Source organism: Octopus bimaculoides, chromosome 6, assembly GCF_046866305.1.
Source record: "Octopus bimaculoides isolate indiv1 chromosome 6, ASM4686630v1, whole genome shotgun sequence".
Classification (NCBI taxonomy): Eukaryota; Metazoa; Mollusca; class Cephalopoda; order Octopoda; family Octopodidae; genus Octopus; species Octopus bimaculoides.
In genome coordinates, this window is record NC_142933.1 from 21,574,646 (window position 1) to 21,600,026 (window position 25,381).

The 25,381-nt window shown below is 33.6% G+C and overlaps 1 protein-coding gene across 2 annotated transcripts; it reads left to right on the forward strand.

Moving 5' to 3' along the window:
- The first annotated feature begins 1,089 nt into the window (after positions 1 to 1,089).
- LOC106871476 (14-3-3 protein epsilon-like) lies at positions 1,090 to 18,446 on the forward strand. Of its 2 annotated transcripts, NM_001323787.1 has the most exon segments (7): positions 1,090 to 1,342; positions 11,267 to 11,466; positions 13,001 to 13,107; positions 13,698 to 14,041; positions 16,739 to 16,760; positions 16,762 to 16,835; positions 18,409 to 18,446. In NM_001323787.1, coding segments are annotated over 6 exon segments (786 nt in total). In that variant the 5' UTR covers positions 1,090 to 1,278; the 3' UTR covers positions 16,811 to 16,835; positions 18,409 to 18,446.
- Positions 18,447 to 25,381: the final 6,935 nt, after the last annotated feature.

Genomic DNA, 25,381 nt, shown 5'->3' on the forward strand with positions numbered 1-25,381 from the left:
ATGTATATATACATATGTGTTTAATAATTAGTAACCGTGATTACAAGTTACTTAATGACCTAAAGGTTCCTGACTGAAACTATAAGTCTCCTTAAATATTCCCAGCTACAAAGAACACACAAACCATATATATATATATATATATATATATATATACATACACACACTCCCGTTATCTATAAGTCATCTACCCTCTATGTCTATTTCCCTATTAGTTTGTTGGTGCTATCTCTTTCTTAGACATTTTGTGCATTATAATTATTATTATATCTGTTATTCTCTCCTGTCTTTCCTTCTTCCTCTGCCCCACGCCTCTCTTCTCCTTTATTCTATCCATTCTGTTATTCTAAGCTTCGTTCCTCTTTCCTGTTTCCGTTTTCGCCGTCACCACTCCTACATTTTTACTCACCTCTCCTTCGCCTTCAATTGTCATTCCTTCTCTCCCCACCCTTACAGCTAACTACACTTAACAATTTACACATATACGCGTTGATAAACACACACATATACATATGTTTTTGGTATATATATATATATAGAGAGAGAGAGAGAGAGCTATATATACTAGAAACATCTGTGTATGTGTGTGTATACATATTACACAATAAAGACAACTGTAAAAAAACTGTGTGTGAATGTATAAGCAGTAGTTTGACAGTGTGTATGTATATCACATTTTAACTGTGTAAACTATAGTCATAGTGTGTATGTGTAATATATACACACTGTCAATAATGCGTAAGTTTTTTTTTTTTTTACACTTGCGTCAGTCTACTACTGTTACTGCAACTCTCTCCCACTCCTCATTCTAACCAACCAATTCCCCTTCCTTCTTACTCTTATTCCTACTTCTCATCTCTTGTTGCCTTGCTGCCGCTACTCATCTCCTACCTCCCCTCCTACTACGGTTGTTCTACTATTAGTGACGTCGTCTCTGCTTTCTCTCCCTTCGCCTCTCGTTATCCTCTTATACAGTCATCTCTGAATCTAACGTGTGAAGTGAGAGAAGAGGAAAAAGAGTGAAAGCGAAAGAGAAACACGGAGGAAAGAGAGGAAATTTACTTCTGACCTAGATTGTTAACGCTGCAACGAGAATTCGCGAGAGTTAGCAACGAAATATATTGCGTAGGAATACACTGTAGGCCCGCTATCGTTAAGACAGGAGGGAACTATTTTTTTCTGTCCGGCTGGCCTCCCAGCAATAGTTGAAATTTCTGTAGCAGTTTGTGATTCACTCTTTAATCACTCTAAATCGTCGTCTTCTTTCAATCATCAGAAATGTCGGATAGGGAGCAAATGGTTTACAAGGCCAAATTGGCTGAACAGGCTGAAAGATATGACGGTATTTAAATTTCTTTTGTCTTAAAACAACAAAAAGAAAATACATAATTTCGGTTTGTAATGGATGACTGGAAAATCGAGAGCAGTCCATCTCTCACTCCCTCTCTAAATCTATATGTATTCCGTTTCTCACGATCTAATTCTCTCTATTATTTCAGTCTTTCATATAAATATATATAGCCATGATCTTTATATAATTCTTTCTGTATATCTATTACATGTTATATATTTCAATAATCACCCATCTCTGTGTATATAATATATTCACTGATATTCCGTTAGAACATTAGAATATATATTATATTACTTTCTCTTATATCTTCATATATATGTGTGTGTATATATATATATAAATAGCCTCATTTTTACTTGATATATTCAGTGGAAGCTGCTTATTGTGATCGCTTTGTAACGGAGTTCTTAATGATAACAATAACCGAATGCAGAGGGTATAACATCTTGAGCGTGCTTGAGACCTGCTAATTTTTTTTATAACAGTAACCCTTTGATAACTTCATTTGATTATAATAAGCGGTTTCTACTCTATACATACATACAAATTATATATATCACTTCCCCCTCTTTGTCCATCACTGAGTCATCTATCACTTCGTGTGTGTGTGTCTATTGTATATATATATATATATATATATATATACACACAAAATGTATGTAGTTCAAATAAATTGACCCTAAACTTAAGAAAATGAAGTGTTGGTTATTATTTATTATTAAAGTAATTCCTTTGTAGATTCTACAGAAAGAAAAGATGCTTTAATTTTTTTTAAAATCACTGAATATGTCTTGTTTGTGTTGAATTCCATTTACATTAGATGTATATTTCATATATATACATATAGTTCTATATACGTGAGTGTCTACACTAACCAACAGACCTGTCTATACGACTAGATGACACTATTTCTGAAAGACCTGAATGAACATCACGCCCTCCTCTTCGTTTCTTCCTTTATAGGTGTCTCTGTTGGTGATTAATATATATATATATATATATATATTTAAATCATTAAATTTGAAGTACCATGCTTCCTGTGTAGACGAGACATATTTCATTGAAATAACTGGCAAAAAAAAATCGTTCTTGTTTCCTTAGGAATCTTATCTTTTCTAAAAAGATGAGAAATTCGTGTCTTAGATATGGGATCGACAGATACCATGTATGTATGTGTGTGTGTGTATATATATATATATATGGGAATTTAATTCATGTATATCAATTAAGGTGGGTTAGATGTATAAGCATTTAGAAAGAGGCGGTGATCAGTTTTACTATATATTGAATAATGGGAATCGGTTTTTTTTTTAAATGTTCATACGTTTATAATTTTAAATCTAAAATGTCGATATAGAAACAAGAATTCTTGCTTGGATTTCATTGTTTGTTATGACTTTAAAACGGTTTCTGTGATGCCTAGAAATATATTTTGAAAGATAACGTACGTATGTGTGTGTGTGTATATATATATGTATATATATATATATATATATATATATATATATTAATAATGAGAGAGATTTATAGATTGATATCGAGATATATATATATATATATTGAATTTGTTAGTGTGAGTGTGTTTATATATATGTGTGTGTATATAATTTTATTTGCATAGGTGTTGTAATGAGAAATGTAATGTAGAAGCTCAGCTGAAGCCAGAGATAACTCCATCAGTTGTATGGCCCGCCATGTTGTATATGATAGCTATGACTCACACAGGGACCATGGTACTATATATATAAATGTATGTAGTGTTTAAATAGGATTTTTTTTCTACTTTACTCGTTCTTGGCTGATTTAATTTTAATATTAGTTTGTCGTAGTCTTATAGTATATGGAAGGCTCTTCCCACCACCATCACACTACTAGCTTCTTCCACTTCTGTCATGTTAATTACAACGCTGGCGCTAATGTGTAGATAGCGATAGATGGATGTAGCTAGTATTTACGGTGTATATATATATATATACATGTATGTATGCATACATACATACATATAAAAGTAAATGCCTGGTTTTAGTATGTGTATGATTTTTGTCAACCGTTTGTAACCGCCTACTCTTGTAAGATGGTGCGCGTGGGTCTGAGAGCGTCTCTCGTTCTAGAGGTGTAGGGGGAGCGTCTTTCACTCTCTCTCTCTCTCACTCAGATTAACTCTTTCTTCCTCTCAATCTTTCGTTTACGTGTGTGTGTGTGGTGATATTACGATGTATATATCTTTATTGATTTCTGTTCCCATCTTTTTAAACGGAATATTTTCTGCGAGAAAATAACATTCCCCCCCCCTCTTTTTTTAATGTTTAATGCAGCTGATGATCGATTTTTAAAAATATAGAAATTTTGTTATAAAAAGATTTTTCGTTTTATCTAATCTGTCGATTCATTTTGTAGTTTAAAAAAAACAAACCCATAGTCTTTTACAATGGTTTTCCTTGCTTTGGTATGTCGGTAGCGTCTTGTCCCCATGCTTTGCTTGAATTGGAAACATGTCTCTCTCTCTCTTTTACTCTAACAAAGAGGGGGTTGTTTTAAAGCAAATGTCAGCCGCTAATGTTATGTACGTTTGGTGTGTCTATGTGTGATGGTATTTCTGCTTTAGCTTGGTTACATGTCTCTTTTTGTCTCTTACTGCTATTATATATATATACCATTTTGATTTCTCTCCTTCCTTTATGCCAATATAACACACATACACACACTTCACTTCAATAAATATTTTAAAAATGAATAATTCCCACTCTCCTATCGTTGTTTCTCTCTTAAATATATGTAAATGTACCTTTTGAATTCCTTTTCAATCGAGCTAATTAATTTATATTTTCTATATTATTTGTTCATCGGTCCATATTCCCCCTTCTGTGACATTTTGATTTTAAATGTTTTTGCTCCATTGTCGGTGTTAAGCCATAGGTCAGCTCTGGTCCGGCACACCTATGATGAAAAGCATTCTAGATTGTGGTGTGTGATTGGAGATTCAACTGTCATTTCTAGCATGCCGATCGATTGCGATTCTTCCTCGTTTTGTTCCATTTGTTTATGTATATATTTCTAAATATGTCCCCTCTCTCTATAATGAAATTATGTTAAATTAATATTTTAAAGCACTTAAAAATAAAAAAAAAATAACGACTGCCCGATTGGGACTTCATTATATATGGCTGTTATTTTACCGATATGTAAGGCATAATTGCAGATAGTTTGTTTCCGTGTCTGTGTGTATAGTCATAGACACTCGCTCAACCTTTAAATTCCTGTATTTTTTTTTTATATGCCTTGCACCTAACTAGACTAATCGTATCCTGCTGTTTTAATCTACCCCATGCGTCATTATAATATACTTTCTCTTTTTACCTATCTCAACTATAATAATCTTCCCCGTTTGAAATACAGAAACTCCCAGTATTTGTCCCTTGTATTTTGTTTTTATTTCACTCATTTTATATGACATGGTTAGTGATTGTTTTTGTGCTGTTACTTGGATTAGTGGCTTCAGTTAGGTTGAAATTAAGACTTTCATGGCAGGGTTTGTTCTCATCATTAAAGACTTATCGTCTTTATTCCTGGAACTTGATTGCACCACGAAACGCTGCTGCTGTCCGGTTTTTCCTCTCATTTCTCTGCCATTTATTTCCTCTTCTATTTCATTTTTCTATTGAGTTTTGTTTCAGCCCATCCATCTATATTATAATCTCGTCTGTTTCATTCACTATTGTGCCATAATTTCTCTCTGCGTCTCTCTCTCTCTACCCCTCCCCTTCATGCTGTCATCAACTGTCGACTGAACGAAAATTTAAAAGAATAATTTTCGTGATTAAACTGAAACTACTACAGTTACTTACCATCATCATCGCTACAACTGTGTTCAAAGAAATGATGCTGTTATGTCTGTTTAACAGTTGTTGCTTCTTCCTCCTCCCCTCGATTTCTGTGTGTATATAATATATTTATACATAACCACCTTCTCTCAATCATTTTGTGAGATCACATGTCAGTCTTTACGAATGGTTTTACAAAAATTGCTAGTTTCTTGTACGTTAATGTAGTATCCCATGGTATTATCATCAGATTCTATAGAATAAATCCTATTAGGGGTTCATTAAATTGATTGTCCCCACCTTAATTTGAAGTGTGCTGATAGAAATAGCTATTACTATTATATTGGTGTTTACTTGAAAGGCTTCCATTAAATGTGAGCAATTATGAAAATGCGCTACGTAATGTAATGGTCTTCTATTGTCCAGATCGTCTCGTTGCTTCCGATACTCTTCAGCAGAATTTAGTCATTTAATCAGTATTGTTGTTCGATTACGCTGAATCGAGTTTGCTTTCATTCCTCTGGGAGGTGAGCTAGGGTAACTTAAAAGTACCAGTAATATTACTGGTGTCGGTGTGATTGACTGTGCTCATATTTCAATATCCTTATCGTTTCTAAATGCTGGCATAAATTGAGAATTTTTAATGCAGTTTTTTTTTTTTATGACCGGATGCCCTTCCTGACATCAGACTTTTGATCGTCTGTTCCAACACGCTGGGAAAAGACGTGTCTGTGAAGACCTGTGTGCGCGTATGTTTGTGGTAGAAATCATTATCATAATTATTATTGTTGCAGCAGTGACCATAAAAACAAAAAAAAAACCCAACTTTGAAGTCATTGTTTAACGGTCTTAGCATTTTCTATGACCCCCCCCCCCCCTCCGTTGTGATCAAACTCTGCTGGGTTTGTTAAAATAAGCATCAATCGTTAAGTCAGCTACCCCACCTCCGTCTGCTGCTATATGTGACCTAACACATATAGCAGTAGTAGTATTGACCTAGACCAGTGGTTCCCAACCCTTTTAATTGAAATGAGTTTTCCCACGGACCTCTTGTAATATACTTATCCTTATGTATTTGTATCTGTGTGTATTGAAATTTTGAATTTAATACTACCATTGCGGAACCCAGGTTGAGAACCACTGACCAAGCAGACGTTTTCTGTCCAAATCCTGCTGATGTCTTTATCACTCTAGAGTTGATAAATAAATACCAGTCAAGGATGTAATCGACTAACCTCCCCCAAAATTGCACGTCTTCTACCCAGAAACAATTATTGTGCTGTGGAATTCGAGCAAATAAAAAAAAAGTAAACTGTTTCATTGTCTTTGTTATTTTAATCTAAATGAAGTCAACACGACTTGTTAAGTTGATAGTAAGAAGAAAAAAAGGAGGGAGAGCTGGTGTTGAAATTAATGTGATCACTTCTTCATACAGCTTTCTTAAAAATAACTAAATCTTCATTATTTTTCTTAAAATTACTAGTTCTATTTAATGACAATCTCCCGTATAAATTAGTTACTATACAAGTCCTATATCTGCGATGATATTATATTAAATGTGTGTTAATGTACCTGCTCTCTTCACGGTTTTGGTACAGTAGCTACTAGTGGTGCAGCTACTATTACACTGCTGCAACTAGTAGCAGTTTGACTATTGTCAGTGGAATCATTGATATATCACCGCCACATTATTACTCTCAACATCTTAGGCAAGAGAGGGGGGGTCGTAACGACCACGATAACACTGATAAAATGTAGAATTCGTTTTCATATCTTATACATTATATCTCTTTTTTTTTTTTTTCCTCATCACTTCTCCCTCGCGTCACACAATAGCAATGTAGGCGGGTTCTAATTACAGAAGAAATATGTCTTTAGGATGGAAACTGTTCTCAGCACTGCTGAAACATCGTTTCACAATCTTTGTGTCTCTCTCTTCCTCCTGAACCTTCGAGAGAAGGAAAAAAATGGCTGGCTGGAGTGGAAAGAAACAGTAGTAGTAGTTTTATTTAGTCTCTTTATGACAGTTTCTTGCTTCTGCTGTAAAACTAGCTAATCATGTGGGCAAGACTTATTTTCTTTACAAGGTCCACTCGAGAAGCTTGTCAAGATTTAATTGTATTATTTAATCTCTCTCTTGGAAAACATGCAAACCCTAATTCTAAATTTGAAAAAGCGTTATGTATTCGAACCAAATATGTCTATGGAGGCCTTAAAATATGGGCTGATATGGACACTGCGCTTCAACGATGTAACAAAACAATTATCATTATTATAATTTAAAATGGCGGTGGAATGGCAGAAACGGTAGATCGTCGGACTGCGTTCTGAGTTCAAATCTCGTTTGGGTCGACTTACCCTCGCATTTCTCCCGGGTGATTCAGCCGACCATTCTTCTCCCTTACAACTTCGCATCTTCCCTCCTTCAAAACTGAGACGCTATCATTTTTGATTAATTCTTTCTGTAACTAACTCGCCCGATTCACAAAACCATCTATTTTTGAAGTGTTCGTATATAAATTTAAACCTACTGTCATATTGTAACGTTCCAAAAGCCAGATTAACAATAGCAAGTTATTTTACTGAATCTTTCTTATTTTCAAAATTTATTGAAATGTGAACAAGAAATGGATTCAGTTATTTCTGAATATTTCCCAAATTGATTCCTGAGGTCACTTCCAAATACGTAAACTAATAAGTACCTTCGTTGCTAGAAAGGCATCAAATCCTCTAGCTACATTTTGACTGATTTGAGTGGGGTTTACCCCTAATTAATTCACTTAAAGACTTATTGAAATAAAATTCATTTTAAATTTATACTTTTTTTTTTACTTAACGCTGCCTCCCTCAGTGTTTTGCATATAGTTCCGTACTTTTCTCCTAAATTTAAAGGATGGCATATTCGTTGAGACGTTTATCTAAAACGCAAAAAGAAAAGAAAAAGTGCTGTATATGGTTTTTAAAATGGTCACTTGGTTTGTAATCATAATCGTGACATGTAAGAGATGTAAACGGCTGGATTTTAGTTGCGTTTATTATTTTACTGAGAAATTGAGATTTTTAAAAAATGTTCTAACTCATTTTAGGTCCAAACGTATTTTGATGAATTTATTTAATAAAAAAAAAAGGCCTTTAGTTTAACTGCACGACGTAGACCCAAAAGATAGGTCTATAACACGTATTAAGTTGGTTTTAAGTCGTCTTCAGTTCCTCTATAAAGAAACGAAACTCAATCATTTTCAACTCTTTGTTGACAGTTGGGGTGCTCCTTACACATTTTGATGGTTGGGTATTAACCCTATCCACCAAAAACATTCAAAACAAAGGCTTTTAACATTTTTTCATCGTTATTTTTTAACGATTTACGAACCAAAAATCGTTTATTTGATGGTGTACTTAGGAACTTTGCTTAGGTTTTTGAATTAAAAAAAGAAAGACTTACAAGATAATATAATCTCAAGAGGAAGATTTTTTTTTTTTTTCCATTTAGTCTTAACTTTCCCTGTTTTATTATTTCTAAATGAAATGCCAAAATAAGATATAACTTATTACAATTGCTTATGTTGACAATTTCAATCACTAACTGTTTCCCCCTCCCCTTAATAATTTCACATTTTTATTGATATTACTACATACATTAATGTTAAACTGCGACTGGTGATATAATCTATTCGAAACAACTTCATACTGCAAACTGAAGTCACTGGAATGTGGGGAGGGGGGGGGGGCACATTCCGAACAATGTTATAAATTGTCTTGCTGTTTGAGCGTACTGGAATCTGTTTAAAGAACATGGGCGAAACTAGAGCTATTAACCACGCTCAAATCAACCTCTTCTTTATAACACCATTTTTGAGATTGATATAGTGTCAAACGGTATATTTGCATATTAGGCGTCTTGGGAAATTTGCTATGATTACTCATGTTCTTAAGATATATATATTAAGTATTTTACTTGGTTCTGTTGGCTGAAGAGAAATTTTAAGATTAAACTCGATTGTACAGGTGACCAACCATGAAGTGTACAATTTATATAGAGTTCGTTGGTTATCCTTCGGTTTATAGTATTTAATGAATCTTACTGGCAAGGTTTAAAAAAAAATACATTTATTAAATCACTCATTATATGACATAATCGAAGTTGTGGACTAACTATAGTATTTAGTTATGTCATTAAATTATAGACACAGCTATGGGGGATTGCTTTTTATCGTGATTCAGCTTTTGCATATATGGGTTTATTTAGAGAGTAATAAGAGCAGATAGAATTAACATTTCTCTGATCATGTTCAACATCTAACTGTGTCTAGTTAACATACACATTATAGCTTAGCTTTTAGTCAGACGTTCCATTGTTGGTATTACAGAGGCTGCTTTGAGAGACAATGTGGTTATATGTTAAGCTGAGAGAAGAAAACAAATCATTTTGTAGATATTGAATTATGTTTGGCCATCTAAATTTAAAACAAATGATAAAGCTTAATTTATGTGGCTGTAAATTAGAACAAGAACATATATTTCTGCCTTGAATATAACAAATACCTTGTTTTATATAGACTGCGTGTGTGTGTGTGGTTTTCTTTCATTGGGAGTCATGAATAAAATATAAATTTGTGGAATCTGAGTTATATATATAGGTGCTTGGAATTTTAGAAAAAATTGCATTCCAGCTTCGGTTATAAAGAATTCTCAAGTTGCTTTTGTTAAATTGATCATGTCTTGTTTGCTGGTGCTATAAATTAATATTAGTTTAAATTTTCTCTTAAAAAATTATCTTAGATTCTACGAAATATAGTGTTATGTTAATTATTCTCAACATATACCACGAAAAGTTGACCTTGAAGTGTAGTTTCACTTCCCTAATTATAAAGTTTTACATGCTCTAACTTTTAATTAAGCATCGATGTTTTGAATTTAAAAAAAAACACTAGCATTTTTATTTGGAATTTGAACTTAGAAAAAAGTAGGCTGGCACAGCCATGTCAGAGACTGCATAATGTTTAGCTTGATGGAATTTACCTATGAATCATGGTTAATTTGGCTCTGTTTTTGACAGGCTTCTGTAAATCTAGATAGAATAGGCTGATTAGGTCAGCTTGTAGCTTAAATAGTTGGTATTTATTTTTCTACTCTACTCTTCTTTTTTTATGTGGAATTATTTCTGAAGTACTAAATTGTGAAATTTTATGTATTTCAAGTCTCATTTAAAACATGAAACATTTAAGGGAAAGAATTCAATTTTATCTGAGTGTATTGGTTTTTTTTTTTTTTGTTCTGTCTGGTTGTGTAAATAGTCATGTCACCTAATAATATATGAAGAGGTTTCATGTTATAACTTGATAGCTTCATTAAATATTGATCTCGACTACATTTATTATATGACCTGTGTTGAGACATTCGTTTGCTTCATTTTATGAACTTTACCTGTTGCATTTTTGTAAAATATTCTAAAATGAATGGGTTTTTTTTTTATCATGAAATATATACTTTGTAGTATTTTCTCTTAAAAATATTTCTGCCAAATATTTTTCTTTATGTTTGTAATGTGATCTTCCTGATGAATGTTAAACATTCTTGTGTGTTTGCTGTGTGTGATTTATTTTGTAACCGCTAAATTGAGGGTATCTTAAACACTAAACACTTTCACTGTAAAGTGTGATGTGTTGCAGTTGTTTCATTCTTAAAATAATTTGTTAAGGATAAAAGATTGATATTTTTGATAATGATTTAATTAAACTAAACGAAGCTTCGTTTAATTTTTGCGGTTTATGAAGCTTAATGTTTCTTAATGATCAGTTTAATAGTTCTATGAACTGTTTCAATGAACTTTGTAATGACTTTCAGAAAAGTATAGACATGCATCACAGCTCCAATGTTACATGTAGCTTTGTGCCTAATGTGATGTCCTTGCATTGCACATTTAATGATTCTGAGAGTGTACATAACTGAGTATAGATATAAAATTTGACAGTAATTAATTGCAATGGAAATAGTGGCAGTATGTCATTAAATCTGACATTTGATATATAAAAGCTGTGTACAATTTGAAATTAAAATTTTTTTTTTTTTTTTTTTTTTTCATCTTCTTCAGAAATGGTGGAAAGCATGAAAGAGGTGGCCGACCAGGGGATTGAATTATCTGTGGAGGAAAGAAACCTTTTATCAGTTGCATATAAAAATGTGATAGGTGCTCGTCGAGCCTCCTGGAGAATTGTCAGCAGTCTAGAGCAAAAGGAAGAAGCTAAAGGCAGTGAACAGCGAGTAAATTTGATTAGAGCCTACAGAGAAAAGGTAAGCTGTCTAAATTGTTTTGACTATATCACTTTACTGACCAGCTAATGTACCTGAGTAATTTTATGAGATACTCTTGTGGCTTACCATTTTATTGCAGTAGGGTCCAGGTAATAATTTGGTAAGTGTCCTCTTGAATCTGCAAACTTAGAAAAACGAAATGAAAAATGAATGTGACTTAAGCAGGTTTCCTAAATTATTAATAGTCCCCCCCTCCCCAACACAAAAAGATAGTTCATAGTGTCATGTGATTATCACAAAATGTTTGGGGTGGAGAGGTTTTGTGAAAGATATAGAAAAGCTTACAGTAGTTCTAATATGATTCCTGTCACTCTTTACTCCATTTCTTTGACCATATACTGAATTGATTGGAACTTCTCTAAAATAATCTAATCCAACCCATACCAGTATGGAAAACGTGTTAGGTTGAAATTGAGTAAATTCTTTCTTGAGCATGTATTAATTGTCTGTACTGTACCTTGATCTCTTCTATTCAAACTGCTTTCTCATATTTACACAATGGTAATCAGAATTTTTATATTCACTCGAGCTTCTGTCACCACTAACAAAAAATAAAATGAATTTATTTATCATTCCAAAGAATTTACTCCAAACAGACATGTGAGGGAAAAGATTCTTAAAAATAAAAACATTTTCAGACCATTTCTGCCTTTGTTCAAATTAAATCCAAATAACATTTTATCTGTTGATTTATTTTAATGTTGACTATAAAATTTACATTCAGTCTTATCTTTTAAGTTTGTGATAAAATTTACTAAAAGCATTAAACTGTATTTAGTAACCTCTGTAATCTACTTGTAACCTTTTTAAAAAAACTTTATATTGAATATATTTAGGGGGATAATTATTTAAAAAAATTACCATTCTTAATTTTTGTTTTAAACATATTCAGTTTTCAAATGAAATTTTCATTATACTGAATTTGTGAGCTACAAAGTTTCAGATCATGTTCATTTGTACACTGGATGCTTAATCTTGACGAATTCATAAAGATTAACATTTCTTAAAAATCACTGAAATGTGGCTGAACTGATTTATTAAGAAAATGCTATTGATATTTTATTTATTAAATTGTGTTTCTATTGCATTGTTCAGCAAATCTTAACTAGTTTACAGCTATATTGATTAAATATCTCCAAGATAAGTGAGATATTTAAGTGGTGAATAGTTGTTTCATCATCACTTGCTTATTGAAATTGGCTGAATCATTAATATTGATCTTAAAGATATTTAATCATACACAATGCTTTATACTCAAAATTCAACTAGTTCAGTTAGAGTTGACTTTACATATCATTGCTCTGGGGCTGTTGATAAAATAAAGCACCAGTCAGTTGTTTGGGTTAATATAATCAACATTACACTGCTCTCAAAATTGAAACCTTGTGATTATTATTATTGGTTAGTGAAACACATCTGAAATGCTGTAAAACAGTGCAATCCCAATGTTGACACCAAAATAGTAATGTTAATCTCTGTTTAACAATTGCTTAATGTAATTGGTTCATTTCAGATTGAAGGTGAACTTCAAGATATTTGCAATGATGTTTTAGCTGTTTTGGATAAGAAACTTTTAACTAATGCTTCAACTGGAGAATCTAGAGTGTTTTATTACAAAATGTAAGTATGTCATATTTAGGTTTCTTGATGTACATGCATTCATGCACACACTTCTTTAACTTAAACATGTGGTCATTTGTAAACTTGAGGTAAATAGTGAAGGAAATTACTTCTCAATATTAAATCTAAATTTAAGGCAGTGAACTAGCAGAATCATTAAGCAGGCTGGGCAAAATGCTTAGTGGCATTTTGTCCTCTCTTTACATTCTGAGTTCAAAATCTACCATGGTTGATTCTGCCTTTCATCCTTTCGGGGTCGATAACATAAGTACCAGTTGAGCACTAGGGTCAATCTGATTGACTTTACCCCTCCCCCAGTTGCTGGCCTTGTGTCCAAATTTGAAACCACTATTAGATCTATTTTTGCTGAACCTGTTTCTGTGATTTTTTTTTTTCTTTTTATTGATATGCTTCAGTTTTCTGCTTTATTGTGGGCATTTTAACATGAAATATTGCATAGTGTATGTATGGAACCATATGACTATTAGCATGACTATGTTATCAAAAGGCCCCAAAAAAATATTTTTAATTCTCCACAGCATCTTGTACATTTTATGCTGTTTCAACTTTGAAAATTTTATCTGTTTTAGGAAAGGTGATTACCATCGCTACTTGGCAGAATTTGCCACTGGGGAGGAGAGGAAGGACGCTGCTGACAATAGTTTACTTGCCTACAAGGCGGCAAGTGAATATGCCTTAAAGGACCTACCTCCCACCCACCCGATACGATTAGGCTTGGCACTCAATTTCTCTGTCTTCTATTATGAGATCTTCAATACACCTGACCGTGCTTGTCGATTGGCCAAGTGTGCATTTGATGAAGCAATTGCTGAGCTGGATACGCTGAGTGAAGAGAGCTACAAAGATTCCACCCTTATAATGCAGCTACTGAGAGACAACCTCACTCTCTGGACATCAGATATGCAGGCTGAAGGTAATTTTTAAAATCCTTCTCTAATTTATAATGCTTTTATAGCTAATATTTCTGATGTACAGAAGGATTTTCTCTCTCTTTTTTTTATTATTTTTTTTTTTTTAATTTTTTAACAAAGTTTAGATCTTCTTCATAGAGCCCGACTATTAAAAACTAGGCATAATTAGAATAAGATCTTACATCAAAATAGAAATGGAAGTTAAGGAGTTAGTTTCTTTGAAAACTCAGAATAACATTGCAGTGAAAAATATTTCTTTACATCACACAGGCTGGACTTTGTTTTTAAAAGTGCACGTATAATACTTGTAGTTTAAGGCCTGTCATTCTAAATAATCCTCGTTTAACGTCCATTATATATATAATTATAGATCTGTTAGACTAAATGTGAGTACATAAGATTTTCTAGTTTGTAATGATTTTTCTCAAAATCAGTAACTAAATTGGTAGTAATTTGTAATATATAGACATTTCAAGAAATGAAGTAGTGTCTTTGACGACTGGGTAGCAATCACTAATTTTTTTTCATACCAGTACCAAATATGCTTTACATCATCTGGTACAAATGTTTTTTAAAATGAGATAATGTTTGAAATGCTAAATAGAGAGAGTGGCAGCTTCCATCAAAGATGATGGGAATCCTTAAAATTGCTTTTTGGCAAGCTAAATGAAATCTGAAATTAAGTTTTATGCCTCTTAGATTTTGAAGTGGTACTTAAAGATAAATGTGACATTTTGATGCTCATGAAAAGCATGGGTGATTATGAGTTAGGATATAATCATTTTCTTCATCTTTTTGCTTTACCATTTCTATTTTTTCTTTTCCTTACTGAGATTCCTGTTGTTGCATTGGATAATTGTTACACACACAGGTGTAGGCATAGCTCTGTAGTTAAGATATTTGCTTCTCAACCATGTGGTCTTGGGTTCTGTCCTACTGTGATAAATGTCTTCTACTATAGCCCCAGAGCTGATTAAATATTTGTGACTGGATTTGGTTGGTAGAAATTGAAAAAAAAAAAAAAACGTGTATGAGAAAGAGAGGCAGATACAGTGAGTCTATGTATGTTTGTGTCTCTTTGTCTTGTCATATGATAGCTGTAAATGAGTGTCACTGTCATGAAGCATTGTTGCTTGAAGATTTTTTTCAATTAATATTTTATCATTTACTTGTTCCAGTCAATTAGACTGCGGCCATGCTGGAGCACTGCCTTGAAGAATTTTTAGTCAAATGTATTGACCCAGTACTTGTTTCTTTAAAGCCTGTTACTTTTGCTGAACTGCTAAGTTACAAGGACATATACAGACCAGCAGTGGTTGTCAAGTGGTGGTGGGGAACAAACATGCACATAAACACACGCACACTATATATATACACACATACATACATATATACTACAAGCTTCTTTCAGTTTCCATCTACCAAATCCACTCAAGGTTTTAGTTGGTCCTAGGCTATATTGAAGATGCTTACCCAAGGTGCCATGCAGTACGACTGAACCTAGAACCATGTGGTTGGGAGGCAAGCTTCTTACCACACAGCTGTATCTGCTCCTAAATTCAAGCCCCAATATCCCTTGTGACAGGCTGGCATACTTACCACTATATTACTGAGGAATGTCAATTTTGATTATTTCCCTTTTTCCCCACTCACTATATTTAAGATTTACAACTTCGATATGCACAAGCATGTCTGTAGGAGCTAATGTGACTGTGCTTAAGAACTTGGCTTTGAAACTACGAGGTTTCGTCTTCAATCCCACTGCATGATTCCTTAGGCAAATTTCTTTTGCTAAAGCCTCACAATGTGTTGTAAATGAAATTTAGTAGTTCGAAACTACAAGAGTCTGTTTATGTCTTGGCATCTCTTGGGCAGTGGTGATGTTTGTTCATATCCTGCAGTTTAACATGTGAAGACTACTGCAGGCATTGATTGTAGAAAGGATGTAACCACCATGTATCCAACCCATGCTAGCATAGAAAAATGGTTGTGATGACAGCAACAATGATTATAGGTTCTGGAAGTGTCTTCAGATTTTGTTTCATTGACAAATAATTTTCAAATGTCTTCCGTGAATGAATCCACATTTGGTAAAAGCATAAGAATGCTTACTCTGATGGCCTTTTAATATAATATAGAAAAATGTGAAAATTTTGAGAATTCTGCATGAAACATTTTCTCTGAAAAAATTAGATAAAATATACTCTTGAGTTGGTATATAATAAAATTAAGTGTTGATGTTTTTTGAAGTTTGGTAACTCCTTTCTGTTTGTTATTTTGAATCCACTTTTTAATGCCACTAATAGTAAAGGCAACTGTTTAGTTAACTATTGTCACAATTTAGTCTTGGCTAAAATAACTGTTATTAGAATGACCAAATCTTTATATGTCTATTACTACATCTAATGTGTCCTTCCATTTGAAATATAGAATATAACTAAGGTAAATTTTGCTGTTACTATTTCTAGTGAATCAGGTTAGACACTGGTGCCATGGCTGTTAGTAGGAGGGTTGTTGATATAATATTATTGTATTGAAGCTGGAGAAATAAAAACTTAACTGCAATAGATGCAAAAGGCGTTTTGAAATGGACAAGCAACTGGAAATTGCTCGTTGAAAGTTAATGGTAATGACAACAGCAACCTTGTATGGTAGAGTAAATTTGACTAAACTGCTAATCATTTCTTTCTCTTTTTCAGATTGTGAACATAAAGCTGAGGGGCAACCAGAAGGTGAGACAGAGGAAGTGTCATAAACAGCAACCCATTTAGTTGAATCTATTTGCACATGAAACAGAATAATAATAATAATGATAATATTAATAAGAATAATATAATAATAATAATAATATAATAATATTGGTCTTCTTGTCACTCTCTCTGGCCATGACTATTATCATTTTTCTCTTGTACATTGTTCTGTATTGATATGTTATCTGTATAAAAGTGACCAACCAAACCATGTCCATTATTTCATAGCGCTACCAAAGGCCAGTCATGACCATATTATGAGTGGAAGAGACATGCATGCTAGTGCATGCACACGCACACACACACATATGCACACATACACATAGTGAAAAAACAGTGTATTCTCTTATTCTTCTGATTTGTTTAGTTGTTTCTCATCTCTCTCTCTCTTTTTTTAGAATCTGTTCAATTTTGTCTCCTCACTCCCTTCCATTTCATTGTCTTTCACTAAGCTAACTTAGCTCTCTTTTAAGTTTCTTTCTTTCTAATTAAATAATTAAAAGAGAAAAAAAAAAAAGTTTGTCAATCATTTCTATTCTGGCTAAATGTGGACCAAACCAGCTCTGTCTTTCAGCCAGTGATAATGTCACACTTTTCCCCTCTATCCTTTTCAATAAAACTTTAAAATTAAAAAATAACAATTAGTATTTGTTAAGAAAAGTTGAAAAAATACAATTTTGAATGTGGGAAAAATGGGTGGGGGGGGGTTGAAAAAGTAAACTTTCTTTGATACATACAACAGTCTTGATATTTTATTGGTTTCTGATAGTCCTCTGTAGAAAATTGTTCTCAAATCAGTCAGAAATTTCACATTGAAATTTTTTATTATTGTTATTATTATTATTATTTTGTCTTGCCCTTCCCTTGGTCACCGGTGGCAGTGTCAAAACTTTAAGTGAAAAATAAAATTTTGAAAGCTACTTATATTAATTACACCTACAACTAAAATAAAAAAAAAAAAGTTTTAAAAGTATTGGAAAATTCTTTTATTCTTCCTCCTTCCCCCCAGTATGCCTAACCTGCTCTTTGCTCTGCATTCATGGATGCTTTTTTTGACTTGACATCCTCAGCATTGAAGTAAAGTTACATTGTTTATATATCACATTGGGTTAATATAGTCCAGTAGCCAGCTGCATTGTTTATCTTCGTTTTTTGTGCTGGAATCGTGCTTTCTGACTGACCAGTTGGTGGTGGTGGTGGTGGTAGTAAGGCTTCATGAGGGTTAGGCTGTATCAATCAATTTTTGCTGGTAAGACCTCCCTTGTGTGTGTGTGTGGCTGGCTGATTGAATTAAATTTTTATACCTTAACATCTCTTGTGTCTCTTAATTATGAAGCTGTTTTTCATTTCTCTTCATTGCTTTCTTTTGGCTTCCTCTTTCTCTCTCTCTCTCTCTCCTTCGTATGGCTTCTCTTGTTTATTTGTACCATCAACATCACCACTACCACTGCCACTTATTTATTTACTCTTATTTTCTCGATTTTTATCTATTAACTGTATTTATGAGGTCTTGCTTGCTAATTTATGTCAGTCCTCCAATACTAGGTATACATCCCATATATATATATGTGTGTGTATGTATGTATGTATGTATGTGTGTGTGCATGTGTGTATATATCATATATATATTCATATATATATATATATATATATATATATACATACACACACACATACAGAGAGAGAGAGAGAATCAATTTTGTTTTTCAACATTAAAACATTCATAATATTATCATGATTTTCCAATTTTCTTTTCCACTCCATATACCTCATCTGGTAAATAAATATACTGCCTCTTTTCAAGCAAATTGCTTTTTATAATGGAAGGACTCGTCAGAGTTACATATATATATATATATATTTTTCATTTTTATTTATTTATTTTTAAAACATATGCAATGATTTAAAAATCTATTTAGTAAAAAAAAAAAAAAAAAAAAATTGTCACTATTTGAATAATTTGATTTTCTAGCCGTAGTAATTTGGCTGGGATTCTGTGGCACTGAATCACTTATCTGTTTTTATTTACTTAGTGGGTTGATGGTAGTGGTTTTGCTGGGGATTTTTTGTCTGTCAAGGCAGAGCTGTTAATTGTTATATTTTTTATTACTTAGCAATAATTAAATATTGTTGAATTGATACAATGTCAGAAAACCTTTTTCTCATTAAGACAATGAATCTAGGTCTTTATACACGAGCATACACACACATACATGCACATTCTGTCTAATAGGGTTCTATTTATCAACTGTGTACACAATAGCTACAGCCTTGCATGTTGAATTTTCGTGCAAGAAAAAGGCTGGTGAAATGACCTTTGGCCACTATCTTTGAATTCATTCTCCAACCAGAAATAAGTCTACTTCGCTGGTTTTATTATTTTGTGATACAAAAACTGTATACTTTCTCCTTCTTTCTGGTTTCCTACATTTCATAAACTCTGATCTTGTCAGTATTTCTGTGCATGTCTATCTGTGTTGTCTCTGGCGCCAAAATATAGTTGGTGCCACTCTCATTCAACTTTACATGATTTTAGTATTATTTGTTTTGCTTTGTTAGCTTATTAATTTCATCTGTTTCTGACACCTCCCTATCAGTTGCCACTGTTAATTTATGTGCATGTAATGATAATAAAAATCTCCCTCTCATCTCCCTTAATTTGAATAGCATTGTTAATGATATGTAATTTCTAATTCAAGCATGCTGGTTTCTTTATTTTGTCTGACTGAATTTCTCAACCTAATTTTTCAACTTTTGGATACACTTACCCTATAGAGGTGTAGACAAATTGCTTAGCAATGAAATATTAATTGTACACTGTTACTGTCCAGTGTGGCAGTGTAAGCCTGGTGTATGGAGGGGTAACCACCAAACTGAAAAGTTGGGTTACTTTTGATGTCCTAAAATTAAGGAATTTGTGCTGGGAGGAAGTGTGCGTGTGTGTATGCGAAAGGGAAGCAGCTCTTCCTGTCTGATTTTTTTTCAATGTTTTCAGTTGTAATCAACTGCTCCCCATTCTTTATTGCTTAGAGAATCGCGGTCAAATGTTAGAGGAGGAATTAATATCCAAGAAAGTTTTCTCTACCTGCTTCACCTCAAGATTAGCCAATTTTACATTAAAATAAATTCAACAATTTCCTTAGTACCAAGTTATTGGTCTTGCAAATTGTAATATATATATATATATTTATCCATATATATATATATATTAATATAATAACAGCTTCTTCTTTTTACTTTTCTTTTTTTTTTTTTTTTTTTTTTGTAATTTAATCCTTTAAGTTGAGGCTGGGAGCAATAGTGGAGAGAAAGTGTTAGTTTTACTATCAAATGCAATCTGAACTTTCTCGTGTAATGTTTGTTATTTTATTCTTAAACTTTTTTTTTTTTTATCCTATTGATCATTTGTCATGGATCTAATAATGCCTGCAAAGTAACCATTCGCTGCCCATGTCTAGGACTTGACAAAGTTCTGACTGACTCTGTCTCTACTGTATAATCTGTCTCTGTATTGTCCTCCGAAATAAAACTTAAACCTGAAGAATTATTTGCTCGGCCTTCCTGCCTGCCTGTCTGCTATAACCAAATCTCCCTCAAATCACACTATCTACCCTTTTTTTATATATATTTTTCCTTTCTAGAAAAGCAAAGGACACATAAGATAATGTGGTCCTAAGTACCTCTGAAAGAAGGGGATAGTCACAATTGGAATGCCTTTGGAGAAAGGCCTGCTGGATCATGTTGACTTCAGACTAAACTTTTGCCACCACCACGTAGTAGTCTGCACACTTACATATTCAAAAGGACAAGGCATGCAACTAAAAATCTTTCAGCACTTCAAGATTATAGCTTTTTTTTTTTTTTTTTTTTTTTTTTTTTGCAGTAGGCACAGATTTTATTTGCAATGATGGGGGGGGGGGCAATATAGTTATGGTTTAATATAGATTGAAGAATGTGGTATGAAAATTAAATATTATGATGAATATGTATTTACTGAATGTTCATCACCCCAAATGTCTTTCATCTTCCATCAGTGGTAGAACATTTGAAAGAAAAACTCATTGCTTACTATTCAGAAATAAGAAAAAGTAATATAACATCATTTAATTTGATCATATCTTTCTGTTGTGGCATTAAGCTTTGTGTCTGATTTTTATTGTAATAGTAGTTGATAGCGAAAATTTGCCTATTTATCTTTAACTTCTTTCAGTCAAAACTGCAGCCATGGTAGGGGCACCACCTTGAATTACCCCAGTAGTTTTTTTTTTCTTTTTTTTTTTCACCCTCTTAATCCTGGTACTTATTCGGTTGGTCTCTTGTCAAGCTGCTAATTTATGGAGACTTAAACACACCAACACCAGTTTCAAGCAGTGGTCGGAGATAGATACAAAGATACACACAGATATACATATATGTGATAGGCTTCTTTCAGTTTTCATCTCCCAAATCCACTTGCAAGGCTGCAGTAGAAGACATTTGCCCAATGTTTCAAGCAGTAGGACTGAACCTAGAACATGTAGTTGGGAAGCAAACTTACCAACCAACTGTGCTTAGTAATATTCTGAGATCAAATCTTGCAAACATCCACTTAGTCTTTTCATCGTTTTTGAAATCGTTGAGGAAAGAAATGATGGAACAGTACATAAAATGCCTTCTGCCATAGTGTTAGATCCTTTTCTATTCTGAGTTCAAATTCTTCTAGGATGAAAAGGATAACTACCAAAAATCAATCTAATCAACTGTAACTCTTCTGCCTCTCCTAATTGTGTTTGTGTGTTACAAATTTTTAAAAGGCTAGGGGATTGGCAGAATTGTAAGACTTAAATTGGTCATTGTTGATCACACATCTGTGCTAGCCGGACAGTTTTTCTTTTCTTTCTTGTGCATGCCAGTCTCTCCTTTCCACTGTATCAATGTTTGAACAAGGGAAAGACTACTGACTTGGACCAATTTAGGTTGGCATCAGTGCTATCGCAAGAATTTTCAGAGCACAAAGAGTTTGAACTTATACTGCAAAGCATCTTGCTTGATTCTAATAGTTCTGTTTTATTTACCACATTGCATCGGTACTTTACTGTTCCAAGCCTAAATGGATGAATGGCAAGATTTGAATTCAAATAGTTGGAACAAGTAACATGGGGCATTCTATCCAGTCTTCTATCAACTCTACTAATTCATTACCTTACCAGAATTGTTGCAGCATCAAACAAAATATATTTGTGGTATTTAGTTTAAGCTTTTAATGTTCGTAGTTTAAATTCAGTCAGTCAACTTGGCCTTTCATCTTTCTGTAATAGATAAAAATAAACTAGCAGTCAAGTACTGTGATTTAATTGGTTAATCCTTCCCTGCAAATCCATGGCTTTGTGCCTTTACCCTAACTATAATAATCATTTTCAAAGAACAAAGGATCTCATCTGGGGAAGTGGGGTAGGGAGAACCTAGAAAGGCTTGTAAGAGTTGCCCTTGTCAATTAAGGCCCAACTACTGCCTAGATGCATTGGGCCATGTCTTTACCAAGAACACAGTGACTATCCCCTTCTCTACACACTGGTTATACATATCCTATTATAAATAGTTACATCCTTGTTTCAAGACGGTATGATTTTTATCTCTCTCTTACAAGAAACAGTTGCCATTAATGTTTTAGGGTTCGAATCAGTTGACTGCATTCTCTTTATTCTAATAGTGTGGTGGGTATTTATTGATACCACTGACCCCTGAAAGATGAAATGCTAAGTTCACTTCAGTGAGATTTGAAGTCAGAATGTAAAAAGTTGGAAGCAAATACCACAATGTGTTTTGTCTAACAATTCTGCCAGTCTACTGTCCTGTGTGACAATATTGGTTTCAGATTTTGGCACAAGGCCAACAAGTTCTGGGAAGGGGCCCAATGCTTAACTGGTACTTTATTTTTTCAACCCTGAAAGGCAGTCAACCTCAGAATTTGAATACAGAATAGATTAAATGCCACTAAGCATTTTGCCGGGCATGCTAATGGTTCTGCCAGCTTGCCCTCTTCTATGTGACCCAATAGAATTCATTATTGTTGCAAGCTGGTAGTGCAGTGGATAAAATACCCTATTTAGTTAATTTCTGTTTACGTTCTGGGTTTAAATCCTGTCAGTTGACTTAGTTTTTATGTCAGGCTCTTACTTGAATACCAGTCATTAACTCTAACCCCTTAATTAAAGAGTTCTACTTATTTACACCTCTCTATATTCATTGAGGTCAATATAATTGTATCGTTAAGGTGGTGAGCTGGTGGAAACGTTGGCATGTCAGGTGAAATGCTTAGCAGTATTTCGTCTGTCTTTACGTTCTGGGTTCAAATTCTGCCGAGTTTGACTTTGCCTTTCATCCTTTCAGGGTCAATAAATTAAGTACCAGTTACATACTGAGGTCAATGTAATCGACTGGCCCCCTACCCCAAAATTTCAGGCCTTGTGTCAAGAGTAGAAAAAATATATAATTGTATCATCTAAAATCTTGTGCCTAAATTAGAAATTATTACTGGTGGAAGGTAGCTGACATGTTAGAACATTAGACAAAATACTTTTCATTCTTTAATTTCTCTGGGATTAATATATAATGGCAAGTTATACATTTAATGCTCAAGATACAAAGTTAGCTCATTAGTGCTGGTGCCACAAAGAAAGCACCAAGTACATTGTAAAGTGGTTGGTGTTAGGAAAAGTATCCAGCTATTGAAACCAAACACATGAAGTAAGACATCTTCCAAACCGTTGGATCTTGTTGAACCCATTCCAGTACAAAATGGAGATATATGACCTGAATACTAATCTTGGAAAGAAAACTCCTTCTGAACATATTGTATATTAATATTTTAGATATTAAATTACACTGCATCTACAGACACAGAATGGGAGGATTGAGAAAGACTCTTTTATGTTAAGATTTTAAAAATGAATTGTATATTTGTAATTTACATACTTTGGATTAATTACTGTTGTGAGCATCGAATTAAAATATGATGCTTTGTCTGTTAGGTTATCCCACTACATGTACTGGAATAAAATGACTGCAAAATTATCCGATATATGAGATAGTACTATTGTTTCTACCACTAACCCTTTTATATGGACATATGATTTAAGTGGTGGTAGCCTATCATAGTCTGAGAAAAATGGTTTTACAATTTTTTGCTGAACAACCTACAAAAATGATTTTATAGTAATCAAAATGTTTGTGCTATTTATGAGCTCACTCCCTCCATCAAATCAACATTACCTGAACAGATGCATGGTGTACCACATATCAGTGGTGAAGTGATCACGGAGCAACATGAAATGAAGTGTTCAAGAACAATGCAACACTCTAACCACTAAGCCATATGCCATCACATATAATAAGTACCATTTTATATAATCGACTGTATATCATCGTTTAACGTCCACTTTCCATGCTAGCATGGGTTGGACGATTTGACTGAGGACTGGTGAAACCAGATGGCTACACCAGGCTCCAATCTAATTTGGCAGAGTTTCTACAGCTGGATGCCCTTCCTAATGCCAACCACTCCGAGAGTGTAGTGGGTGCTTTTACGTGCCACCGGCATGAAGGCCAGTCAGACAATACTGGCAACAGCCACGCTCAAAATGGTGTATTTTTACGTGCCACCTGCACAGGAGCCAGTCCAGTGGCACTGGCAACAATCTTGCTCGAACGGTGGTGCCATCACGATTTTGCTTTCACTTGCCCAAATGTGTATTATTGCAATCATCTAACATGGTGTGCCGCAGAATCAGTTATAGTGCCTGATAAAAATACTTCTCAATATTCAATTACATCAAGGTGGTGAACTGGCAGAATTGTTAGCAGGGAGCATTTTGTCCATTTTTACATTCCAAGTTCAAATTCTGGTGAGGCTGACTTTGCCTTTCATCCCTTTCGGGGTCAATAAAATAAGTACCAGTTGAACTCAGTGGTTGATGTAATCAACTTAATCGTTACCCTGAAATTTCTGGCCTTGTACCATTATTTAATTGCATCCCTGTATATTGTAAGTTCAAATGAGGACAATGAAGCCAGTCAAGTAGAGAGATCAAATGACAATCACTCCCTTAAAATGTGGTCTTGTGCCAAAGTTAGTTGTTAAAAATAGCCCATTTTGTGTGATAAACGGTTATCCAAAAAAAGAAAAAACAATTTCCAGGAAATATGGGAGACAACTTTGGACGTGTTTTAAATCAACTTCCATCTTTCTGGAGCAGTGTTTCTCAGTATTTTTGACTTCTGGTATACTGAAGATCAAATAAAAAATATGAAAGCATTCTTCACATAGGAAAGTTTAAAAACTAAAATTGTACAAAAGAATTAACTATAGCAGATGAGACATTTTTCCAGATTTCAGCATTTGAGAATCTGTTCTAGAATTTCATGCAACTAATTAGTCAGAATAGAGCATGTTTGATTTGGACTAGAAATAGTAACAAAACCTCATTCAAATTTCCCTTTAGGTAGGTCTGCTCATGAAAGGAAGTTGATCTGGGTTTACACAATACCTAAAATATACAATTGCTTAGAAAGAAATTTGCAAAACATCATGAAAATATATTTATTGAACGGAAG